Source organism: Chiloscyllium punctatum, chromosome 11, assembly GCF_047496795.1.
Source record: "Chiloscyllium punctatum isolate Juve2018m chromosome 11, sChiPun1.3, whole genome shotgun sequence".
Taxonomy (NCBI): domain Eukaryota; kingdom Metazoa; phylum Chordata; class Chondrichthyes; order Orectolobiformes; family Hemiscylliidae; genus Chiloscyllium; species Chiloscyllium punctatum.
The window spans coordinates 26,642,186-26,668,092 of NC_092749.1; the positions used below are offsets into that span (position 1 = coordinate 26,642,186).

At 39.1% G+C, this 25,907-nt stretch overlaps 1 protein-coding gene across 2 annotated transcripts in view; it reads right to left on the reverse strand.

The window, feature by feature from the left end:
- The window catches only part of slc30a6 (solute carrier family 30 member 6), a 159,878-nt gene that overhangs the window by 33,598 nt on the left and 100,373 nt on the right, over positions 1–25,907 (reverse strand). For both annotated transcript variants that reach the window (XM_072580531.1, XM_072580532.1), the window contains 5 exons: positions 15,600–15,648; positions 13,479–13,598; positions 6,576–6,678; positions 5,747–5,794; positions 4,595–4,663 (listed from right to left, as the gene is read on the reverse strand). In XM_072580531.1, the coding sequence (XP_072436632.1) occupies positions 4,595–4,663; positions 5,747–5,794; positions 6,576–6,678; positions 13,479–13,598; positions 15,600–15,648 (389 nt within the window). The remainder of the gene's footprint in view (positions 1–4,594; positions 4,664–5,746; positions 5,795–6,575; positions 6,679–13,478; positions 13,599–15,599; positions 15,649–25,907) is intronic.

The window sequence follows — 25,907 nt, forward strand, 5'->3', positions numbered from 1 at the left end:
AATTTAAAATAGATTAGGAATCTTCCAGATCTTTGTTACATGTCACAGTCAACCTTTTGTAAGTTAAAGATACAAACTTAAAATTTCATCAGTCTTTTTGCAGAGTTCAACTCTCTGTTCTACAGATCATCTTTAATAGTTGACAAATAAGCTAAATATATAGAAATTGTTCTTTAATTTGAAATCAGTGCTTGTTTTCAGTTAGTGCTCTCCATTGACTGGAAAACCGGATTTTTAAATTACTGAAAGAAATCTTAAAACAATTCCTCCCACTTGGAAAATGAGAGCTGAACATCCAAGGGAAAAAAGAAAGAAAAGTAAAAATGTTGAAGCTTTTTTTTAGAAGAATAGATTAGATTAACAGGCCTAAGTAAAATAAAATGAATACAATAGGAAAGAATGCAAGAAAAAGAAACACTAGGTGAAATATATGTTCATTTTAAGTTCTGATTTTTCCTGTTAATTTGCTAAGTGTTTTCACCAACAGCTTCATTATATTAAGGAAACACACTGTTACACAGGACAATATACCTTAGATTATTTCAATATATACCATAACAACAGAATAGCCCCATAGAGCAGTTGAAACACAGGAGATGGCCCTTTGGTTTGTTGAGTCCAAGCTATTTCTCCGCAAGTGCAATTCACCTAGTCCTCCATGACCTTGCAGACACCTTCTCTTCAAATATTTATCCAAATGTTTTTTGAAAGGCATAAATACACCAAATTCCACCATACTCTCAGGCAGTACCTTGCAGATCATAGAATCATATAACACAGAATAGGCCTATCAGCATATCATGTCTGCATTGAAAAAAAACTATTCTAAATCTACGCTACACTGCCACCTCTGTGCACTTTATCTGTAGCCTCGAATGTTATGGCATTTAAAGTGCTCATTTCAGTACCATTTAAAAGTTGAGACTTTTCACCTCAATCACCCTTCCAGGCCACACATTCCAGCTCCTAATCATCTGCTGTGGAAAAAAAAACTGTCATTGTGTTGCTGCTGGTACTTTTGTCAATATTCCATGATTCTCAACAATAACAATGGGAAAAGTATGCCTCTGCTCCACTGTGATCATTCACAGGTTGATGAGACATATTAAATTTCCTTGTAACCTTACTTAAGGACAGCCCAGCATCTCTAATCCATTGTCCTTGGATCCATTTGTGCAATCCTTCCTGCCCTTCACATCCTTCTGTGTGACACCCAAACTTAGACACACCATACAGTTGAAGCCAACAATGGGGTCCAAATCTGTATGCTTGTTAATGGAGTTACAGCTTGAACTCCAATAACAAACATATAGATTTGGACCCCATTTACCAACCTTAGAAACAGAATCGGAAATGATATCACCCACCACAACAATCCAAGACACACAAATAGCAAGTGGGACCAACACTTCACCGGTAATGTCTTGATGACATTACCTAGCATGGTGATGAAACTTTTGAGAAAGAAACCCACTAGCTCAGCGAACAAACCAACAACCTGATCTAAAATCTGAGCTATAAATCTTCTCCAAAATCTCAAACATCGGCAAATGTTGAAGTTATATCCTGCTCCTCACCAAAATTTAGGTCATTAGTACAGATCAAGAAAAACAGTCATCCTAATATTGAACTCAAGGTAACCCTGCTAAATATAGACCAAAACAAAATTATCATTACTCTCTGTTAACTGTCAATGAACTAACCTTATACCCAGGTGGTCACTGCCCATTTTATTTCATGGGTTTTGATTTTCCTGACAAGTCCTTAATGTGGCACTTCATAAAATGCCTCTTCAAAGTCAATGTGTGCAACAATCACACTGCCTCATCAATTCGGTATTAATTGATCAAAAACTGAAGCTTGTTAAGTATGACTTATCCTTAAATAAATCCATGCTGGCTTTCCCCAATTTGATCTATATTTTCTCAAATGACGTTAACTTAATCCTGCAAAACAAACTGGCTTGACATTGCTGGACTTATATCTTTATACTTCTTGTTGAACATGATCATAACACCTGCGATCCTCCAGTCCTCTGACACCACCCTGAGACTAAAGATTGGCAAATTATGGTCAGTGCCTCTCTAAGTTCCATAGTCTCATCCTTCTGTACCTGCTGCTGCACTGGATTCAGTTCTGGTGACTTAAGCACACCCAATTTTTCTAAATCACAAATCAACTAATTACTATCATCCAGAGTCTCAACTATCTCTTTCTTCAGACTTGGGTAGCATCTATTTTTAATGACAAATATGTAAAATACTCACTTAATAGGTGTTACTCCCTCTGCCCAAATTTTATGTTTGGTACCTAATCAGTTCCAGTGCTCCTTTAATCACCATTTTATGACCTTTACATTTAGGTTAGCTTCAAGTCCCTTCTCATAGTCTCTGCTTTTATTTTAACTGAGTTTAGTATATTCAACATTGTTCTCACTTGCATAATCAACCTGCATCTACCATATACACCCTTTTATGGTAAATAAGACCATGATATGTAGACCATTTGATCCATAGAGTCTGCTTTGCTAATCACTGAGACCATGGCTGACCCGATGATCCTCAGCTCAACTTTTCTGGCTTTTCACCATTACTCTTGATCATCTCACTGATTAAAAAATAACTGTCGACCTCAGTCTTGAAGATACTTAATGGTTTAGCCCCTACAGATTCTGCAGTAACAAATCCTACAAATTCATACTCAGAAAGAATAAATAATTCATCATCTCTATTTAAAATGGGTGAGCCCTTGAGTAGCCCAACCTACTCAACATCACCTTGTAAATAAATCTCACCTTACTAAGAATCAACCTGCCTCCAACACCAATATCTTTTTTTTCAGATAACGGGCCAAAAATGGATACATTGGGCTGGTCTGACTAGTGCCTTGTACTGTTTTAGCAAGAGCTCCCTATTTACAAACCCCAAATCTTGAATTAAAAGGACAACTGTCCGCTTGGTTTCCCTATTAAAACCTGAAATTGAATGCCAGATTTATGTGATTTGTACACATTGACACCCAAATCTCTCTTGTATCCTTGCTGCCACAATGTTAACTTCACATTTTTCTGCATTATATTCCATTTTCTGTTTTCACCCCCTCATTCAATTTGTCTACTTTCCTCTGCAGACTTTGAGCTACCTTTAAGACTTTTACATTATCTGCAAACCCAATGATAGCACATTCATTTCCATCAACCAAGCCGTTAACATATATTGTAAATTATTATGGATTCTGCACAGCTCTCTGTGGTACTTCACTTGCTAAAGGTTCCAAGCCTGAAAATGACTGCCTTATCTCAACTCCGTCTTCTTTAAATTAGCAAACTCTCTATACATGCTAATATACTAACTAAGTACCATAGACTCTTATTGTATTAAGTAACCTTACATGTGATACCTTATCCAAAGCCTTTTGAAAATTCAAATATATTACATTTACTGGGTCTCCTTTATCTGTCTTGTTTGTTTGGTCCTCAAAAGAATAATAATGAATTTGTTAGGCTTGGTTTCCCTCCATGAAGCCATGTTGACTCTACTCAATTATGTTATGTCAAATGTGAAGTTGATTGACCCATAGTTACCACCTTCATTTATAAATAAGGATGCTATACTGGCAGTTTTCCAATCTTCAGATATTTTCACAGAATTGAAAAATTCTTGAAAGATTACGATCAATACATCCACTCTTTCAATAACTATTGCCTTTTAAAAATTCTCAGATGCATTCATCTGGTCTAGGGGACCTACTGGCCCTGAACCACATTAACTTCCCTAATACTTTTTCTCAGGTGATAATTATTGCATTTATTGACTCCCTCTCTTTAGCCTTGCGATTATTTAGTATTTTTGGAATGTTATGAGTGTCCTCTTTTGTTACACAGGGAGTTCAGCCTTTTTTCTATGTGCCCTCTGTGGAAATACTCCCTGACTGTACAAGAATATCACCCTTTATACTATGTTCTGTTTAGCCTGCCAATATTTGATTCCAACTTATGTGGGCCAAATCCCATCTCAGCCCATTGAAACTGGCCTTCCTTTAATTAGTTCATTATATCTCTGATGCTCTTTGTCTTTTTCCATGGCTAACCTAAATCTTATGGTGCTATGATCACTGCCCATAAACTGTTCCCAAATAGTAGAGGTTTTCAAAATCATGAAAAGACTGGTCAGACAGGGAAAAATTTTCATTGGTGTAAGTATCAAATGCAAAAGAGTTGATAATTTAAGGTTATTGGGTAAAGATGTATTAGCAACATGATGATGTTTTTCATGCAACAAGTTGTTAGAACCCTAAATGCACTGCCTGGGTGTGGGGTGAGGAATGTTCAATCAAGCAATTCAAGAGGAAATTAGATCATCATCTGAAAAAGAACACACAGAGCCATGGGGAGAAGGTAGGTGAATGGCACTGCATGAATATCTTCTTTGGGGAACCAGCACCGAGATAACAGCATGATTCTGTGACACTTGTTCCACTTGACTTACCCATTCCCAAGAACCAGATCCAATTTAAAAACTAAGATTTAATACATTAAAGCAACAAATCTTGATAGTACAGAACTAAATTCATATTTGAGCTATAAAGAACATACCAGAGTTCCAAATCCAAGGGTCCAAAAGTGCTCATTCCTCACTTCGAGAACGCCATCTAGAGTGGAGACCTAAAACAAGGGCATTCAACATTTATGTGCACAGTATTGATTCAAGTTTATTTACAGACATTTGTAAACAACAAACATAAAAAGATCTGATCATCTTAACAAACCTGACAATTTACTTGCTTATAAAAGTACACAAAAGTGTGTTCTGATTTCCAAAGAGCACATTATATGTGTACGCTATTGTCAAAATACCTTTATCTTTCATAATAATTTCAACATATTCATGATAGACATGGCAGACAAACTAAAGCTGGAAGTCAATGCACTCCCTTTCCTGCTTGCTTTGTGTTGTCACAGTTTCACCATTAGCTAGGACTGCAGCATATCATCCTACAGCTTGACTGCTCATCTCACTTGAGGCAGAAGCAAGTTGTCACAGGACACTACATCCTGCCATCATATTCATCATCATGGACCAACATATCATCACCAATCCAGATGCAGCAAATTGAATTTGAAGTTTAAATTGAACTCAAAACCACATGGCTGAAAGCCAAGTGCTGTTACTACCATGCCTCCAGTGAATCAACATTTGTGATTCAATGCTATCTGAGAATCTAGAGTTCACACTAATTATTTTTTCACCAATACCTATGGGGATATTGACAGTACTTCAACTTCTACATGGGAGGGTCATGGCAGTGATCTCTGAACGCCATCCTTTATCCTTGCCTCCCAACCTCCTTCACTCTATCAGATGATAAAAATGACTTTCCTTCTTATTCCTGGGGTCCAGCACAGAGTGAAACATTACATATTCTCCAACAACTTACATTGCTAGTCTTACTAATTTAGGTAAGCACCACAAGGAAAACTTTTCATTTACATATTAATTTTCATGTCCTCAGGATATTCTGAAAAACATTCAGCAAATTAAACACTTCTGCAGTAATAGGGAGTGCCTTTTCATATGAATTATAGAAAATTAACATGCAGGTACAGCAAGAAATTAGAAAATGAAATAGTACACACTCCTATTCCCAATCCATATGTTCATAAATGAGGCCCAGATCATGTGAAAAAGTATTGAAATATGGATAAAATGTTACTGCAATTTTTAACTTGCTTAGTAATAATTCATACCTCTCTTAAAAGTTTGTCCAGTTGTCCAATCACATGTGAAGGTGTTGTCTGTTTTAAGAAAAATCCAGTGTACTTTTAGAAATATTAGAGGCACAGCAGCAAGCTCAATTATGAATACTTATGTAGGAAATATACTTATTCACAAAATGAATCATTTTGCCTCTCCTCATTTTCAATTACTTGTTACTGATGAAACAGTCAGTTCTTTTCTAATGCAATGGTTGTGCTCCTCTATAACCCTGGGGTTACAGAAAAATTGTTATTTAGAAGCAGTGCTTAAAGTGTTGGTGATGTAATTGCATTACAGTCAACACACGTTTTAAAAGTTTGTGCTTTAGAATAATGCCTCCAATTTGTTCATCACATTGCAGTGAATTAGTGTTGACAAAACATGCGTTATAGCAGAATGATCTGTACCATTCTCAAATTCTGCCATTGAAACCCAACAAAAGAGAAAAGGTAAGCCTTTAATGCTGTATGATGTAATTCTTGCATAAATACTCTTAATCCATCACCTTAAAGTTGGTTCCATCTTGACTAAAACAGTGTCAGACCTGTTTCATCAGTGTTAGAGCAGGTACATTTTTTTCCTCTAAACATAATCTAGGTTTTTTGGAAAAATAAAGCAAATTGAAATGGATATTGTATGATTATTTTCTGCATTAAATAAGGTTTTAATGAGATCCTATTTATACAAAAAAATTGCTCTTCATCACATGGGAAATTAATAGTCTGCATTACTGAAGTTTTAGCAAGAATTTGATTTACAGATAACGACAGACTGAGTTGCTATTTCACAAGGTTGGGAATGAGGCAAGAGGATTCTTACCTGAAGCAGAACCTTTCCACTGTAGACACTCATAGGATACATGGTACCAAATGTCATAACAGCAATGGCTATAGCTGAGGCTGTGTCCACTGCAAAATAATTACTGAAAATAAAGACAAAAAATATTGGTGGTCAAAAGATAAAAATACACTTCTCATAGTTAGTTAAAATACCAAATGTACTTTAACATAAATAAATGTGAGGTACTTTAGTCGGCTTATGACCTTGACTTCAGAAAATAAGGGTGGCAATTTCCTCTCCCTGGAGGTGGAAGGAAGGGGAAATAATGGAGTGAGTTGGCCATACTTCACCTGAGCAACTAAGAGTTAGCTGAGATGGGCCAATCAGGACTTTCTGTACTCATATACAATTAAAGCTCCTACAGTAGTCAATAACCTGCAACTTAAAGGTGTCTAATCTGGCACCTCCCAGAGGGTGAAAAAGGTGGCTGGTTTGCCAACCTGCCTGTCAGGATACGGGACAGGGCGAGTTGCCTCCAAATGCCCAGTCTGACGGCAATTTAAGGAATTGATGGGGGACATGGGGCTGACTGCTGAATGCCAGCCCTACCATTGCCTCACAACCTCCTTCACTCCATCAGATGATTAAAAAAAGACAGACCTTCAAAGGAATAGGCCTTGACTGGTGGACTTTTGGACCTAGAAGCTGCCTGTCTCTGATTGTTCAGCAGCTTCTTCTGACTCAAGTTTACCAGGTTTGTGATAGGGTGAGATATTCATCCTTGCTGAACTGTCAGCTCTTAATGATGATTGGGTGATTCACCTTTGTAGTTGAGGTGATATGTGCATCACCAATTAAAATGCAGAATCTCAGAACGATTACAGCACAGGTAATGAAATTTAACAATTGCATCTGCACTGGTTCTCTCCACGAGAACCAACCTTGTGTATTTCCCCTGCCCCCTTCCTGCAACCTTTCATATTATTCCTTTCAAATAAAAGTATAATTCCCTTCTGATACCTTGACTGAGCCTGCCTCCACCAAACACTGAGAGGGCACATTCCATACTAACCCCAACCACTAACATACACACCTGTCCCCACAGTTAGAAAAAGTATCAAAACATTTTGCTCTAAGAAACTGACAGGGAAATGAGGAAAGAGATCTAGGGATACAACTAAATAAACATATTAGCGAGATTACAAGCCAGTACATTGATTTAAAATTTTAACAAAATAACACACTAGAATATCTGTGGGTATACAGGAACATAGAAACTAGGTGCAGCAGTAGATCATTCAGCTTTGAGTCTGCTCCATCATTCAAAATGATCATGGGTGAGTGTGCAAATCAGCCCTCTTCCTGCTTTTTCCCCAATGGCTTTTGAGCCCTTTAGCCCCAAGACTGATTGGAAGAGAACTAATATACTGGCAGGGAGATTTGCTAGAGCTGCTTGGGAGGATTTAAACTAGTAAGGTCAGGAGGGGTGGGACCCAGGGAGATAGTGAGGAAAGAGAACAGAAGCAAGTTAAGCAGTCAGGGCAGGCAGGGACAAAGCAGAGAACAAGGTAGGACTGATAAATTAAACTGCATTTATTTCAATGCAAGAGGCTGAACAAGGAAGGCAGATGAACTCAGGGCATGGTTAGGAATATGGGACTAGGATATCATAGCAATTACGGAAGCATGGCTCAGGGATGGATAGGACTGGCAGCTTAATGTTCCAGGATACAAATGCTACAGAAAGGACAGAAAGGGAGGCAAGAGAGGAGGGAGAGTGACGTTTTTGATAAGGGGTAGCATTACAGCTGTACTGAGGGAGGATATTCCTGGAAATACATCCAGGGAAGTTATTTGGGTGAAACTGAGAAATGAGAAAGGGATAATCACCTTAGTGGGATTGTATTATAGACCCCTAATACTCAGAGGAAAATTGAGAAACAGATTTGTAAGATCTCAAGTTATCTGTAAGAATAATAGGGTTGTTATGGCAGGGGATTTTAACTTTCCAAACATAGACTGGGACTGCCACAGTGTTGAGGGTTTAGATAGAGAGGAATCTGTTAAGTGTGTACAAGGAAATATTCTGATTCAGTATATGCACGTACCTACTTGAAAAGATGTAAAACTTGACCTACTCTTGGGAAATAAGGCAGGGCAGGTGACTGAGGTGTCAGTGGGGAAGCACTTTGGGGCCAGAGACCATAATTCTATTAGTTTTAAAAGAGTGATGGAAAAGGATAGACCAGATCTAAAAGTTGAAGTTCTAAACTGGAGAAAGGCCAATTTTGATGGCATTAAGGAAGAACTTTCATTTGCTAAATGGCAGAAAATGTTCGCAGTTAAAGAGATGGCAGGAAAATGGGAAATCTTCAGAAATGAGATAACGAGAGTCCAGAGTCAGTGTGTTCCTGCTAGGATGAAAGGAAAGACTGGTAGGTGGAGGCAATGCTGGGTCACTAAAAAAAATTGAGAATTTGATTAAGAAAAATAAGGAAGCATATGTCAGGTATAGACAGGATAGATTGAGTGAATCCTTAGAAGAGTATAAAGGCAGTAGGAGTATTCTTAAGAGGAAAATCAGAAGGGCGAAAAGGGAACATGAGATAGCTTTGACAAATAGAGTTGAGGAGAATCCAAAGGGTTTTTACAAATACATCCAGGACAAAAGGGTAACTTGGGAGAGAACAGGGCCCCTCAAAGATCAGCAAGGCAGCCTTTGTGTGGAGCTGCAAGAGATGGGGTAAGATACTAAACAAGTATTTTGCACCAGTGCTTACTGTGGAGAAGGACAAGGAAGATACAAAATGTAGAGAAATAGATGGTGGCATCTTGAAAAATGTCCATATAACAGAGGAGGAAGTGCTGGATGCTGTGAAACGCATAAAAGTGGATAAATCCCCAAGACCTGATCAAGTGTACACTAGAACTCTGTGGGAAGCTAGGGAAGTGATTGCTGGGCCTCGTGCTGAGATATTTGTATTATCAATAGTCACGGGTGAGGTGCCAGAAGACTGGAGATTGGCTAATGTGGTGCCACTGTTTAAGAAGGGTGGTAAGGACAAGCCAGGGAACTACAGAACAATGAGCCTGACATCGGTGGTGGGCAGGTTGTTGGAGGGAATCTTGAGGGACAGGATGTACATGTATTTGGAAAGGCAAGGATTGATTCAGGATAGTCAACATGACTTTGTGCGTGGGAAATCATGTCTCACAAGCCTGATTTGAGTTTTTTGAAGAAGTAACAAAGAGGATTGATGAGGGCAAAGCAGTAGACATGATCTATATGGACTTCAGTAAGGCATTCGACAAGGTTCCACTTCAGAGACTGATTAGCAAGGCTAGATCTCACTGAATACAGGGAGAACTAGCCATTTGGATACAGAACTAGCTCAAAGGTAGAAGACAGAGGGTGGTGGTGGTGGTGGAGGGTTGTTTTTCAGACTGGAGGCCTGTGAGCAGTGGAGTGCCACAAGGATTGGTGCTGGGTCCTCTACCTTTTGTCATTTATATAAGTGATTTAGATGCGAGCATAAGCGGTACAGTTAGTACATTTGCAGATGACAACAAAATTGGAGGTGTAGTGGACAGCGAAGGTTATCTCAGATTACAATGGGATCTTGACCAGATGGGCTGAGAAGTGGCAGATGGAGTTTAATTCAGATAAATGCGAGGTGCTGTATTTTGGGAAAGCAAACCTTAGCAGGACTTATACACTTCATGGCAAGTTACTCGGGACTGTTGCTGAACAAAGAGACCTTGGAGTGCAGGTTCATAGTTCCTTGAAAGTGGAGTCGCAGGTAGGCATTTGGTATGCTTTCCTTTATTGGCTAGTGTATTGAATATAGGCGTTGGGAGGTCATGTTGCAGAGGACATTGATTAGGCCACTTTTGGAATATTGCATGCAATTCTGGTCTCCTTCCTATTGGAAAGATGTTGTGAAATTTGAAAGGGTTCAGAAAAGATTTACAAGGATGTTGCCAGGGTTGGAGGATTCGAGCTTTAGGTAGAGACTGAATAGGCTGAGGCTGTTTTCCCTGGAGCGTCAAAGGCTGAGGGGTGACCTTAGAGGTTTACAAAATCATGAGGAGCATGGATAGGATAAATAGACAAAGTCTTTTCCCTCAAGTGGGGGAGTCCAGAACTATAAACCATAGGTTTAGGGTGAGATGGGAAAGATACAGAAGAGATCTATGGAGCAACTTTTTCACACAGAGGGTGGTACGTATATGGAATGAGCTGCCAGAGGAAGTGGTGGAGTCTGGTACAATTGCACCATTTAAAAGGCATATGGATGGGTACGTGAATAGGAAGGGTTTGGAGGGATATGGGCCGGGTGCTCACAGGTGGGACTAGATTGGGTTGGGATATCTTGTCAGCATGGATGAGTTGGACCGAAGGATCTACTTCTGTGCCATACGTCTCTATGACTCCTTTCTGGCAGTAGTTCTGTGACCTCAATGTTTTCAATGGCAGAGAATTCCACAGGCTCACCCCACTCTAGGTGAAAAAAGTCTTATCTCAGTCTAAGTGACCTATTCTGTATCATTAAACGTTGACCCCGGTTCTGGACCTTTTAAATATAATTGGGGTTAGGGCTTTAATTCAAAAGTAATAAAGCTATGTTAAATGTGGATAGGATCTAAAAAGGATACAAAAGGACTAGTGCAAACATGATTTACAAGGAGGATAGCAAAACTGGGAGTGTTTAGTTATTTGAAAAGATTTAAAAGGTTTTTTCATTTGGAAAAGGACAACGTAGAGGTGACCTGATGGAGCCTCAAAAGTTATGAAAGAGGTGAGCAAAAGAATCTTTCAAATTGTAGAATAATTCAAAATTAGGGGTCATCAATACAAGATGAAAATTCAAAAGGGAAATAAAAATTTAAAACATTTTACCCAACAGTGGCTAGAATGTACATCTCACTGTCTCAGGATGTGGCTGAAACAAACAGATTAGATGAACACTGAATGAACACTATGAAAGAAAAAGGATTAGAAAAATTGCCTGAAAGGCAGAGATGAGGTGGATGGAATAATAGGAGATTTGTTAAAAATATAAACATCACCACTGACTATTTGGGCCAAATGGCAAACATTTGTGTGTATATTCCACGTAACATAGAACATACAAACATATGAGTTAAAGAAGATTACAGAGCTTGGGAGTAGGCAAGGCTCTGAAGGGAAAAGCATAGGTACAAGGGAGTTTCAAATTTACAAGTAGCTAGTGTCATACTGGTCAACAAGGCATAAGTAAAGGTAAATATGATGGCTGTGTATGCAGATGAGCTTTGGATAAATTGGAATTCACAGAAAATGGAGGATGCAAGATGAGCAAGTAATACATTAGGTTAACAGACCCAAAAATATGGATTAGGGTTTTAACAACAGATGCTTTCTAGGATGTGGGGTTGGACATCACATGACTCCAGGTTTATTTGAAATCACAAGCTTTCAGTAGTGGGCTGCCCTTTCATCACCTGACTTCTGACTTTGATCAAGCAGACACTAAAGCTGAGATTGAAGTGGGATATGTTGTGGAGGTGAAAATAGCAATCTTGGAGATTAATAAAAATCCAGGCTTGGAGCTGAATTTAGAACTGATCACACTGTCAAAAGTTTTGTATTGCTTGGTTCATTCTAAGAAAAGAAAATATTGTCTGACACAGGCCAAAAATGATTATTTCAGTCTTCTTAACGTTGAGGTGGAAGAATTTGACCAAATGAGGCTATTTTATGCATTTATAGGACATGGTGTTGCTGGCTGGCCAGCATTTATCACCCATCCCTAGTAGCCCTTGAGCTGATGGTGATGAGCTGCAGTCCATTTTGCTGTAATTTGGAGGTGCTGGTGTTGAATTGGGGTGGCCAAAGTTAAAAATTGCACAACACCAGGTTATAGTCTAACAGGTTTATTTGGAAGCACTAGCTTTCAGATCGCCGCTCCTTCACCAGGTGATTGGAATTCTAGATTTTGACTCAGTGACAGTGAAGGAACGGTGATATATTTTCAAGTCATGATGGTGAGGGGCTTGCAGGAGTACTTGCAAATGGTGGTGTTCCTACTTATCTGTTGCTCTTGTCCTTCTAAATGGAAGTAAGCGTGGGTGTGCAAGGTCCTATCTAATGATCTCTGATGAATTTTCAGTGCATCTTGTAGATAGTATATATTGCCTCTATTGAGAGTATATATTGCCTCTATTGAGCGTCAATGGAGGAGGGTGTGGATGTTTGTCAATGTGGGGCCAAACAAGTGGACTACATTTGTCCCGATCATGTAAAGCTTCTTGAGTGTTATTAGAGCTATTACCACCCATACAAGTGAGAGTAGAAGGCATTCAGCATACTTGCCTTCATTGCTTAGACCTTTGAGTTGGAACGTCATAGAATCATAGAATCTCTACAGTGTGGAAACAGACCCTTTGGCCCAACAAGTCCACACCGACCATTCGAAGAGTATTTCACCCAGATCCATTCCCCTCCCCTGTTATCCTATATTTACCCTGACTAACAACATCATGTTGAGGGTGTAGAGGACGTTGTTGATATCTCTTCTGGAGTAAGTTAAAAATTACACAACACTACGTTAAAGTCCAACAGCTTTATTTGGAAGTACAAGCTTTCGGAGCACTGCTTGTGCTTCCAAATAAACCTGTTGGACTATAGCCTGATGTGTTATTTTTAGCTTTGCCCACCCCTGTCAAACACTGGCACCTCCACAACACATCTTCTCCAGTACTGTGTGCAGTTCCGTCACCTGCATTATTGGGGAGTAGACATCAACAAGGACAAAGGATAACTCATCATTATTCACATTTTAATACATTGAGAAGTTTGATTTTAAAATGTCATTGTATTTAATAGTCTCCATTAATGGTCCATTTGCATATTTCTCAAAGATGAGGGTATGTACAAAACTTCCAATCTATATCACTTACTTTATTTCAATCAGCATGTAGGTGATGCAAAGTGCCAGTGCTCCTGCAAGGTCAATCAGGACAAATGGATTCATGCGAGGAAGCAGGATATTGCTTAAACTTGGAATTATTCCACATAAACTGGAAACAAAATATAAGTGTTTTTAAATATAATCCTTCTGAAAAATGTTTAAGTAATTTTTGTCAATTAAATCTTCCTAATTTTTCAGTACTGAGCTACTGCATGGACAGAAAACAACAATTTTTGCTTTATCTCATACAATTTATTATTCCAAGTAACCGATTCTATGAGTTCTCGTGCTGACATCACCCATCAGAAGCTGTGCAAGACTGGTCTTGAGGGCTTGTTCTCAACTCCCTTCCATAGCAAAAGTGCTAAAATTCACCACTTCCCAGCATGAATAAATTTAGTGTACATTTGGTACACACTGGCTGGTAAATTGCGTGGGTCTGCATTGCAGCTAATGCACTCCAACATCAGTCTAGCCAAAATAAATAGTATTATTTTAAATGGTTTGCACCAACGCCCCATATTTCTGACACACTCATTATTTATGACCTGACACCAAGTGAGACTTACATTCACAATCAAGTTTAAATACATAACGGTTGTGGTCTTGAGCAATCCCCCATTATAGAAAAATTGCTTTTTACAAACAGCGCTTAAAGTGTTGGCAATGTAATCACATTTCAGCCAACATACGCTTTAAAAGTTCGCAGTTTAGAACAGCGCCCCCAATTCATCAATCACACTACAGTGAATTCACGTTAACGAAACACGTTGTAGGAGAATGACCTGTACATGGAAATGATTAATATTTATTGAGATGGCAAACATTTCAATTTACAGTACTATTCCCTCAAATCCATTCACAATCGAGAATGGATCCTTGGGAGTGATTGAGAGGTAGTAATCTGACCCAAGGACACAGATGATGTAATAATCTTTAAGAATGAAGCTTTAGTGCTTTTAATTATTTGAATACAAAGATGAAATTACAGCCTTGAAATTACTCCAGGGTATTTAATTCATGCCTTGTACAGTGCATATAATATATTAGATATAATCAACTTTCTGCTCCTGTTTTATAACCTGTGTCAATGGCTACTGTGCTTCACATCATTGAAGCACAATGATATCCATGCTTAACAATTATAAAGCAATCATGTTAAACTTCTGACAAATGAAAATATTTACATAGTATTACAGATATACTTGCTGCTTAACATGCAATGAAGCCTGTGTGAAAAAATACATTTCTCTGAATCATAGGATATCTCATTACAGATGTGGCAAAATTGCAAATGCAGCACAAACTGCTGAAAAGTTTGATCTTTTAGCAGGCAATTTTGTAAATGAACAGTCCACTGGGACACTGCATGATCAGTATGCTCGTACCTGACAAGGTTCTTCATCTAAATCACATCAATCTGTCAGATTGTGAGGAAAGAACAAATTACAGCAACAATTACCCTTCAGCTCCTTCAAAAACTTCTAATTTGGCATCTTGTAGTAAGATCAGGGTATTTAATTTACGTTTTTGAAGATGGCTTAAATTACAACATTCTCCACAATGATTCTTTTTGTGGCACAGAGACTTTACACTAGGCTTATAATGGCTGCAGGGATTCTGCTCAAATTACCCACACTAGCAAACCTAACTACCTTGATAACAGCCCTCAGATTCACTCACTGGCTCTCAAATATATGCTGCCTACACTGACAGAAAGTGCAAGATAAATTTATTTCTGACAATGCTAGTGATACTCTCTTTTCAGAGTAAGCAGAAACTGCAAGAATCAGCATTTCTGAAATTTCTAAGTTTATTTTTTATGAAAAAAGACATTTGTTTTGGTCTCCTGGCATAACTGGATAATCACAATTATGTTATAACCATAATTATTTGATACTTTCAAAAGCTGCATGATTGAACAGCATATTTTACAATTGCAAACTCAGAAAGCAGTAAAGCTGACCACATTAAGAAACTGTCAATGTATCAATGAACTAACAGAAAGGTCATTGACCTGAAATGTTAACTCAGCTTTTCTCTGTAGATGCTGTCAGATGTGCTGGGCATTCCCAGCAAAGTTTTGTTCTCATTTCTAAATCATTCCTACCTTCGGCTTAGATCAGCAACATGTTCCTGGAGCCAACTTGTACTAGCAGCTGCAAAGACGGAAAGGTTAATTAATTTTCTTTTCTTATTGTCTAAAAATGAACACCATGAAGAACCACAGGTTGAATCAAGAAACTGTGCTCTCCTATAACACAATTGCTTTAGCTTCCCAGCACTACCAAAAAGATGTTTTCCTGGTGTGGTTGACTGCAGAGAGATCATTTGATTTGGACATAATTCTGATTACCCTCAATAGTTATTTTCCCAATTATAAACAGCTTTATTGTACAGTATGTGCTAGGACTACATCCTGACAAAACCACTAAAGCTGGAAAGATAAAAAATATGCCAACATTTCAACCACCTGTTACTGAGCTGCATAGAACAGCCCTGATTCTCATGAGATTAACACATACTTATAATAGAAGCATTTGCATTACCTGAAAAGATGAATTATAATTACTGCAAGTCTTTTTGTAGTCTCTCTCTGCAGAAAAATGCATCAATGTATCAAATTTGATTAATTGGTCTATATTTCTACTTCTTGGTTTTGAATATTAATGAAGATAAAATAGAAAGATGTTGCCAGATTTTCATGCTTGAATTGAGACACTGTTGCATGACCATAAATAAAAGCAATGTACTGCAAATGCAGGAAATCTGAAATAAACGCAAAGCGCTAGAGAAACTCAGCAGGTCTGGCGACATCTGTGGAGAGAGAAACAGTTAATGTTTCATGTACAGAATGACTCATCTTTAGAATTAAATGCAGTCAGACCTGCTGGGTTTCTCCAGCACCTTCTGTTTTTGATCACACAACCATTTTTCTTCAAAAAAAAAAGAGTTGTCAATTGTGTACGTTCACTATTTGCCGTTTCATCTTATAGCTCTGATAGGCCAATTGCAAAAAAAAAGCTGGGGTGTACCAAAGTTTCACTTACCAATGTCTAAACAGTGGAGAAATATTCAGCACAAATCCTATGTACTGGAAGCTACATTTATTAATATGCAATACTGTTTTTTTGCAGACAGAAGGAAAATACACTAAACCATATTTCAACTGAACAAAATAGGGGACCATTTACTGTCTTTTTATTCTGGGCTCATTTCCTATTATCCTTTTGACTACTGGGGTTGTGCCTGAATTCTGTGACAGTTGGTTACATGCACATTAAATCACCAGTTCTTTCAGCTACTTCAGTACTCATTCCACATTCCCTGCTCTGGCATATTTTTGGAAAACTGAACTGATGGAGGTGTGGGGAGGAAATTTGTGACATCACAATACGATCATTAAATAATTAGATATTAAACACTGCAGCTTTGCTTCCCTTTCTTCAACGTTAGGAGGTTAGTCTAAGGAGCTGGAATTTTTTAAAAAAAGTAACAAGAGCAAAGTAAAACATTTCAATTTAGCTGCACATAGGTAATAGAAAACAGATGAGAAGTAGGTGCTGAGTCTAGTTTATTTTTAGTGAAGCAGATTTTGTAATTTAGTAGAGGAATGGCATGGTACCTCTGATCTCTGCAGTGTATATTCTGTTCCACTGGGAACTCCAGAATTCATTGTCCTCAGTAACTATATGTACAGGAAGTTGGTACCATTGCAGTGCATCTGCAAGGTTGAGTGTTTTATGGATAGCATGTTTATACATGTAATCATCCTTCAGCCCAAGATTATACAGAGGGAATGGGTGACTGCCTGGCATTCATAAAGAAATAGGCAGATATTTCATTGGTCCTATGGATGCATTTCTGTCTCCAACCAGTATTCAGTTCTGAATGCTGTTGAAAGTGATGTTTCATCTGGGGTGTACAGGCATAGGAATGTCCAAGCACCATAACTAGCTCTGATGTAGAGTGCAACATAAAGAAGAATAGGAGAACAACAAAAGCAATTTAATAGTTAGGGGAACAAACATTTTATTTTGCAGCTACAGATGCAAACGCAAGATGATATGTTGCCTCCCTTGTGCCACAGTTAAGGATGCCAGGGTTAAATACAGTTACAGACTTTTCAGGGTATGAGAGAGAGGTTGACAATCAATCCCATTCATGCCAACATATTAGTTCTTAACCCTGTACTATTAATTTTACCTACTAGCCTTTTATGAGAGGCTTTTTCAAAAGCTTTCTGAAAATTCAAAATACACCACATCCACTGATTCTGCCCATGTATTCAACAACTTACATCCTCAAAACCTCCGGTCAATTTGTCAAGCACGATTTGCATTTCATAAAGCCTGCTTGTTTTTATCCAATCCCATTTATACATTCCAAATATTTGTCATCACATCTTTTACAAATATTACTGATGTTAGCTCACTGATCCTCAATTCTCTTTTTTCTCCCCCTTCTTTTTTAAATAGTAGAGTCACAGAATTTAGAAAATGACCACCACTGCAGCAGATTATTTCTAGAGCCACTTCCTTTAGTATACTGAAGTGTAGATTATCAGGCCCTGGTGATTTATACCGATTTCCTTCAATTCCTCTCACAGGACCATTGGTAACCTCACATTTGAGTGATTATTTGTGCTCTCTATTGTGAAGATGGAACCAAGATAAATGTTCAACTCTTTCTCTGTTCCCAAAATAATTTCTCTCATTTCTGATTGTAAGGGGCCTATATTTGGCTTTACTAATCTTTTTCTCTTCACATATTCATAGAAGCTTTTATGAACAGTTATAGTTTCCTGTACTTTTACTCTCATATTCTATGTTTCCTCTTGATCAAACTTTTCATTCTCTTTTGCGGAATTCTTAAATGCTTCCAATCCTCAGATCTGCTTGTTTTTCTGACAATTTTATATGTATCCTGTTTAGATCCAACAGCATCCCTAATTTCTTTTGTAAGTCATGGTTGAGACATCTTTCCTCTTAATTATTAATTCCTATCAGGCACAAAATTAACAAGTTTTGAGAAGATTTGTAGCTCCTCACATACAGATGAGGAAGGACACCATTTCAATTGGGACAACACATCCATCCTCGGACAAGCCAAATAGAGAGACACACGAGAATTTCTAGAAGAATGGCATTCCAACCAGAACTCTATCAACAAACACACTGACTTGGATCCCATTTAGAACCCCCTGAGTAAAAGAACAGGAAATGACATCACAACAGGAATGTTGTCACAACAGGAAGTGACATCACCAACTCAAGGAAATCTAAACAGACAAATAGAAAGAGCATTATACCACCAGTGCGTCATCTGTAGGCTCACTGATGATGTTACCTAGTGTGGCAATGAAACGTCTGAAAATGAACTTCCAGCTCAGGAAGCAAACCTGCATCCAGAGGAGTAAATAATTGTTGTAATTTACACACATGTAAGTTAAATATGAATCATTGCCTGTCCACCATCAAATGATAAGGTTCCTCAATCCATCCCTGAATTTGTACCTCATGTGGTCATAGTTCCCTTTATTGAGATTAGGATTGTAGTTTCAGTTTTGATGACTCCATTCTCCAATTTAATAACAAATTCCATTATATTATGTAAAAACCAAAAGAACTGCAGATGCTGTAAATCAGAAACAAAATTAGAAATTGCTGGATAAAAGCTCAGCAGGACTACCCATCCTTAGTGCTATACCACATGAGAACCCAGTGTAAGGGAGTGCTATTCTTTCTCTAATGCACAGCATAGCACAACATCTTGTCATTCTTCAACGTGGAATCATCATGTGTTGGAAAACCTTCAAACAGTTGAAAATGTACACTTTTTTTTAAACCAACAGAAATAATTTCATCAATGAACAGTCCTCTGGAATTATTGATACACTTGCTTAAAAGTCTGCACTTACAAGCTGCTGTGATGCCAATTTCTTTGAGAACTTTCAGTTCCTGTCCATTTCAAGTACTGGATGTCTTAGCAGTTAGCTATTAGGAGACATGGGTAACCATCCGTAACCATAGCTGATAACTCCATTTCGACTCCACAATGCTGTCACTGAGGTCAAACATATGTAGAATGCAGTACAATACTGAAACAGTATTAATTAATTTGGACAGCACAGTGGCTCAGTAGTTAGCACTGCTGCTTCTCAGCACTAGGGACACGGGTTTGATTCCAGCCTTGAATGACTTTGTGTGAAGTTTGTACGTTCTTCCTGTGTTTGCTGGGTGTCCACTCTCACTCAAAAGATGGGCAGATTAGGTGGATTAGTCATGGTAAATGCTGGATTATGGGGTTGGTATGGATGCTCTTCGGAGGGTTGATGGAGGCTAAGTCGAATGGCCTCTTTCTGCACTGTAGGGGTTCTATGATGTGTCAGTTTAGGAATCGGTCTAAACCTTTTCTGCATTCCCTCCATAATCAGAACACCCTTCCTCAGATAAGAGACCTAAACTGTACAAAATACTTTAGGTGCCATCTCACCAAGATCCTGTGCAATTGTAGCAAGACTTCCATATTCCTGCACTTGAATGCATTAGTTATGAAGGCCAATATACCATTTGCTTTATTCACTGCCTATTACACCTGCATAACTTGCTTGAGTTTTTTCATGAAGTAACAGAATGCAATAATGAGGGTAATGCTGTTGATGTGAAAAAAAGGCGTTTTTAAATGCATCAGACAACAGACTTAGAAGGGAATGTTATAGTTAGGGATTGAAATATAGATATAAAAGAGAGGGAAGCAGTGGTACAGTGAAGAAGTCACTGGGTTAGAACTCCAGGCCAATGCTTTAAATGGAGACATGGGTTCAATTCTCATCACAGTAGATGGTGAAGTTTGATTTCAGTAAAAATCAGACCCTTCGGTTCAACCCCTCCATCCCGACCAGATATCCCAACCCAATCTAGTCCCACCTGCCAGCACCCGGCCCATATCCCTCCAAACACTTCCTATTCATATACCCATCCAAATGCCTTTTGAATGTTGCAACTGTACCAGCCTCCACCACATCCTCTGGCAGCTCATTCCATACACACCCTTTGTGTGAAAACGTTGCCCCTTCGATCTCTTTTCTATTTTTCCCCACTCACCCTAAACATATGCCATCTAGTTCTGAACTCACCGAACCCAGGGAAACGAGTTTGTCTATTTATCCTATCCATGCCCCTCATAATTTTGTAAACTTCTATAAGGTCACACCTCAGCCTCTGATGCTCCAGGGAAAACAGCCCCAGCCTGCTCAGCCTCTCCCTATAGCTCAAATCCTCCAACCCTGGCAACATCCTTGTAAATCTTTTCTGAACCCTTTCAAGTTTCACAACATCTTTCCGATAGGAAGGAGACCAGAACTGCATGCAATATACCAACAGTGGCCTAACCAATGTCCTGTACAGCCGCAAAATGACCTCCCAACTACAGCACTCAATACTCTGACCAATAAAGGAAAGCATACCAAATGCCTTCTTCACTATCCTATCTACCTGCAACTCCACTTTCAAGGAGCTACGAACCTGCACTCCAAGATCCCTTTGTTCAGCAACACTCCCTAGGACCTTACCATTAAGTGTATACGTCCTGTTAAGATTTGCTTTCCCAAAATGTAGCACCTCGCAATTATTTGAATTAAACTCCATCTGCCACTTCTCAGCCCATTGGCCCATCTGGTCAAGATCCTGTTGTAATCTGAGGTAACCTTCTTTGCTGTCCACTGCAGCTTCAATTTTGGTGTCATCTGCAACCTTACTAACTGTACCTCTTATGCTAGCATTCAAATCATTTATGTAAATGACAAAAAGTAGAGGACCCAGCACCGATCCTTATGGCACTCCACTGGTCACAGGCCTCCAGTCTGAAAAACAACCCTCCACCACCACCCTCTTTTCTACCTTTGAGCCAGTTCTGTATCCAAATGGCTAGTTCTCCCTTTATTCCATCAGATCTAACCTTGCTAACAAGTGTCCCATGGGAAACCTTGTCGAATGCCTTACTGAAGTCCATATAGATCACATCCATTGCTCTGCCCTCATCAATCCTCTTTGTTACTTCTTCAAAAAACTCAATCAAGTTGGAGAGACATGATTTCCCACGCACAAAGCCATGTTGACTATCCCGAATCAGTCCTTTCCTTTCCAAATACATGTAAATCCTGTCCCTCAGGATTCCCTCCAACAACTTGCCCACCACAGAGGTCAGGCTCACGGGTCTATAGTTCCCTGGCTTGTCCTTAACACGCTTCTTAAACAGTGGCACCACGTTAGCTAACCTCCAGTCTTCCAGCACCTCACCTGTGACTATCGGTGATACAAATATCTCAGTAAGAGGCCCAGCAATCACTTCTCTAGCTTCCCACAGAGTTTTAGTGTACACCTGATCAGGTCCTGGGGATTTATCCACCTTTAGCCCTTTCAAGACATCCAGCACTTCCTCCTCTGTAATTTGGACATTTTGCAAGGTGTCACCATCTATTTCCCTACAGTCTATACCTTCCATATCCTTTTGTACAGTAACTGCTGCTGCAAAATACTCGTTTAGTATCTATCCCATTTTCTGTGGCTGCCCACAAAAGCCGCCTTGCTGATATTTGAGAGGCCCTATTCTCTCCCTAGTTACCTTCTTGTCCTTAATGTATTTGTAAAAACCCTTTGGATTCTCCTTAATTCTATTTGCTAAAGCTATTTCATGTCCCCTTTTTGCCATCCTAATTTCCCTCTTAAGTGTACTCCTACTGTCTTTATACTCTTCTAAGGATTCACTTAATCTATCCTGTCTATACCTTACAATTACTTACTTCTTTTTCTTAACCAAACCCTCAATTTCTTTAGTCACCCAGCATTCCCTATACCTACCAGCCTTTCCTTTCACCCTAACAGTATTCTCGTTAACCTCATTTTTGAAGGCTTCCCATTTTCTAACCATCCCTTTACCTGCGTGTTCTTTACGTGTCCTTTCACTTAAATACATCTATAAACCGTAAACTCTAAATTTGTCATAGTGTCATAGAGCTATACATCACACAAACGGATCGTTCGGTCTAACTCGCCAATGCCAACCAGATATCCTAAATTAATCAAGTCCCATTTGTCAGCATTTGGACCATATTCGTCTAAACCCTTCCTATTCATATACCCATTCAAATACCGTTTAAAATGTTGTAATTGTACCAGCTTTCACCACTTCCACTGGTAGCTCATTCCATACATGCACCATTTTGTAAAAACGTTGCTCCTTGGGTCCCTTTTATATCTTTCCCCTCTCACCTTCTAGTTTTGGACTACCCGTCCCAGAGAAAAGACTATTCACCCAATCCTTGCCCCTCATGATTTTATAAACCTCAAAAAGGTCACCCCTCAGCCTCTGACACTCCAGGAAAAACAGCTCCAGCCTATTCAGCCTCTCCCTCCAGCTCAAATCCCCCAACCCTGGCAACATTCTTGTAAATCTTTTCTGAATTCAAGTTTCACAACATCCTTCCTATAGCAGGCAGACCAGAATTGCATGCAGTATTCCAAAAAGTGGCCTAACCAATGGTCCTGTACAGCCGCAACATAACCTCCCAACTCCTATACTCAATGCACTGACTAATAAAGGCAAACTTACCTAACACCTTCTTCACTATCCTATTTACTTGCAACTCCACTTTCAAGGAAATATGAACTTGCACCCAAGGTCTCTTTGCTCACCAACACTCCCCAGCACCTTCCCATTAAGTGTATAAATCTGCCCTGATTTGCCTTTCCAAAATCCAACCCCTCACATTTATCTAAACTAAGCTTTATCTGCCACTCCTCAGCCCATTGGCCCATCTGATTAAGATCCTGTCATACTTTGAGGCAACCTTCCTCGTTGTCCACCACATCTCCAATTTCAGTGTCATCTGCAAACTTACTAACCATATCTTCTATATTCACATCCAAATCATTTACATAAATAATGAAAAGCAGTAGACCCACTACCCATCCTTGTGGCAACCACTGGTCACATCATCAGTCTGAGAAAGAACCCTCCACCACAAACCTCTGTTTTCTACTTCAAGCCAATTTTGTATCCAAATGGCTAGTTCTCCCTGTATTCCATGTAATCTAACCTTGCTAGCTAGTCTACCAAGAGGAACCTTGTCAAATGCCTTACTCAAGTCCATATAGATTAGGTCCATCCTCAATCCTCTGTTTTTTTAAGGTGTCCTCTGGTAAAATCAAAAAAATATTTATCTAGATAAAGCATTGGAGAATGCTTGGCCCTCTGCTTCAGAAGTGACCTCCAAGAGAAAATTGGCCAAACAATTGAGACATTCTAGAGAATATTTGGATAGAAATGAAGTGCATGGCTATGGGGAAAAAGCAGGAGATTGACAGTAGATAATGGTGCCGGCACATTTGGCTGAATGGCTTCTTTCTGTGTCATAACACTTCTGTGATATCACCCAAAACCCTACACATTAAATTCAGTATCAGAATATCAGAACAAAAGCAAAATACTGTGGATTCCACAACACACTGTCTTGATGAGGATACTTCATTCTATTCTGTAACTCTGATGGCCTATCATAAAGCAAAAATCTCTTCATCCAAACTGATTAACTGAAAGGCAGAGTTATTGGAGCATGCTTAATGGTTTATGACAAACCGACTTTAACTTCAAAATTGCTGTTGTGACTTGCTTACATCCTTGAAAAACTCTGTTTACAAAAGCCTGTAATTGCTCTCATGGTAGCTGTCATTCTGATGTTAAAATATTGAAGTAGTATTGCATAAAAAAGGTACCTTTCAACAAGAAACTGAATATGGCAATATTTTCATAAGCTGTTAATGCAGCAGCACCACTACAGCTGAGAGACGGCTATTTCTCTCTAGTAATCCTTGGGCCACCCAATTCATATTAAAAGATTTGGAAAATCGTGACAGATCTTTAAGTTTTGAAATAACCTATAACAGTGACTAAAACATAATGTGCTAATTGAGCATCTGCTCAAAGAGTTCAATTAAAGACTAATAAGTACTTTCTTAAATTTTGTCTCACTTAGTCATAGAGTCATATAGAGATGTACAGCATAGAAACAGATCCTTCGGTCCAATTTGTCCATGCCGATCAGATATCCTAACCCAATCTAGTCCCACCTGCCAGCACCCTCCAAACCCTTCCTATTTATATACCCATCCAGATGCCTTTCAAATGGTGTAATTGTACCAGCCTCCACCACTTCTTCTGGCAGCTCATTGCATACACGTACCACCCTGTGTGTGAAAACGTTGCCCCATAGGTCTCTTTTATATCTTTCCCCTCTCACCCTAAACCTATGCCCTCTAACTCTGGACTCCCCCCCCCCCCCCCCCCCCAAGGGAACAGACTTTGTCTATTTATCCCATCCATGCCCCTCATGATTTTGTACACCTCTTTAAGGTCGCCCCTCAGCCTCTAATCCTCCAACCCTGGCAACATCCTTGTAAATCTTTTCTGAACCCTTTCCTATAGAAAGGAGACCAGAATTACATGCAATTTTCCAACAGTGGCCGAACCAATGTCCTGTACAGCCGCAACTTGACCTCCCAACTCCTGTACTCAATACTCTGACCAATAAAGGAAAGCATACCAAACGCCTGCTTCACTATCTACCCGCGACTCCACTTTCAAGGAGCAGTGAACATGCACTCCAAGGTCTCTTTGTTCAGCAACACTCCCTCAGACCTTACTGTATAAGTCCTGTTAAGATTTGTTTTCCAAAAATGCAGCAGCTCGCATTTATCTGAATTAAACTCCATCTGCCATTTCTCAGCCCAATGACTCATCTGATCAAGATCCCGTTATAATCAGAGGTAACTTTCTTCACTGTCCACTACATCTCCAATGTTGATGTCATCAGCAAACTTACTAACTATACCTCTTAAGCTCACATCCAAATCATTTATATAAATGATCAAAGGTAGTGGACCCAGCACCGATCCTTGTGGCACTCCACTGGTCACAAGCCTCCAGTCTGAAAAACAACCCATGACTGTGCTCCAATTAGTCCCAAGATGCTGTTTAGCAAGATCAAGATTGCCCAAATGGTTAACATCAGCAGGAGCAACTAAACTAATATATGAGTGATGTCATATATAGTAAAGATGTTGAGGTAAGAAGGAACAGTATAAATCCACTAGCATGTTACCTGATTTGGTAGGAGTCATAGAATTAATGCAGTCTGTAACAGCTAGGCCCACCCAATTTCAGGATAGACCCCAAATCAATTAGTCAGTCTTTAGTTGGAACAAAATGGCAATTAGGATTTGTAATCACTGAAAAAAAAAAGAGTTACATTTCAGTTCTGCTATAACACGTTTCTTCACTGTGAATTGGGTATAATGCTATTAAAGAATTTATACCATTATTTGTAGAACGCAAACTTTCCTGACCCAAATTAGCTATA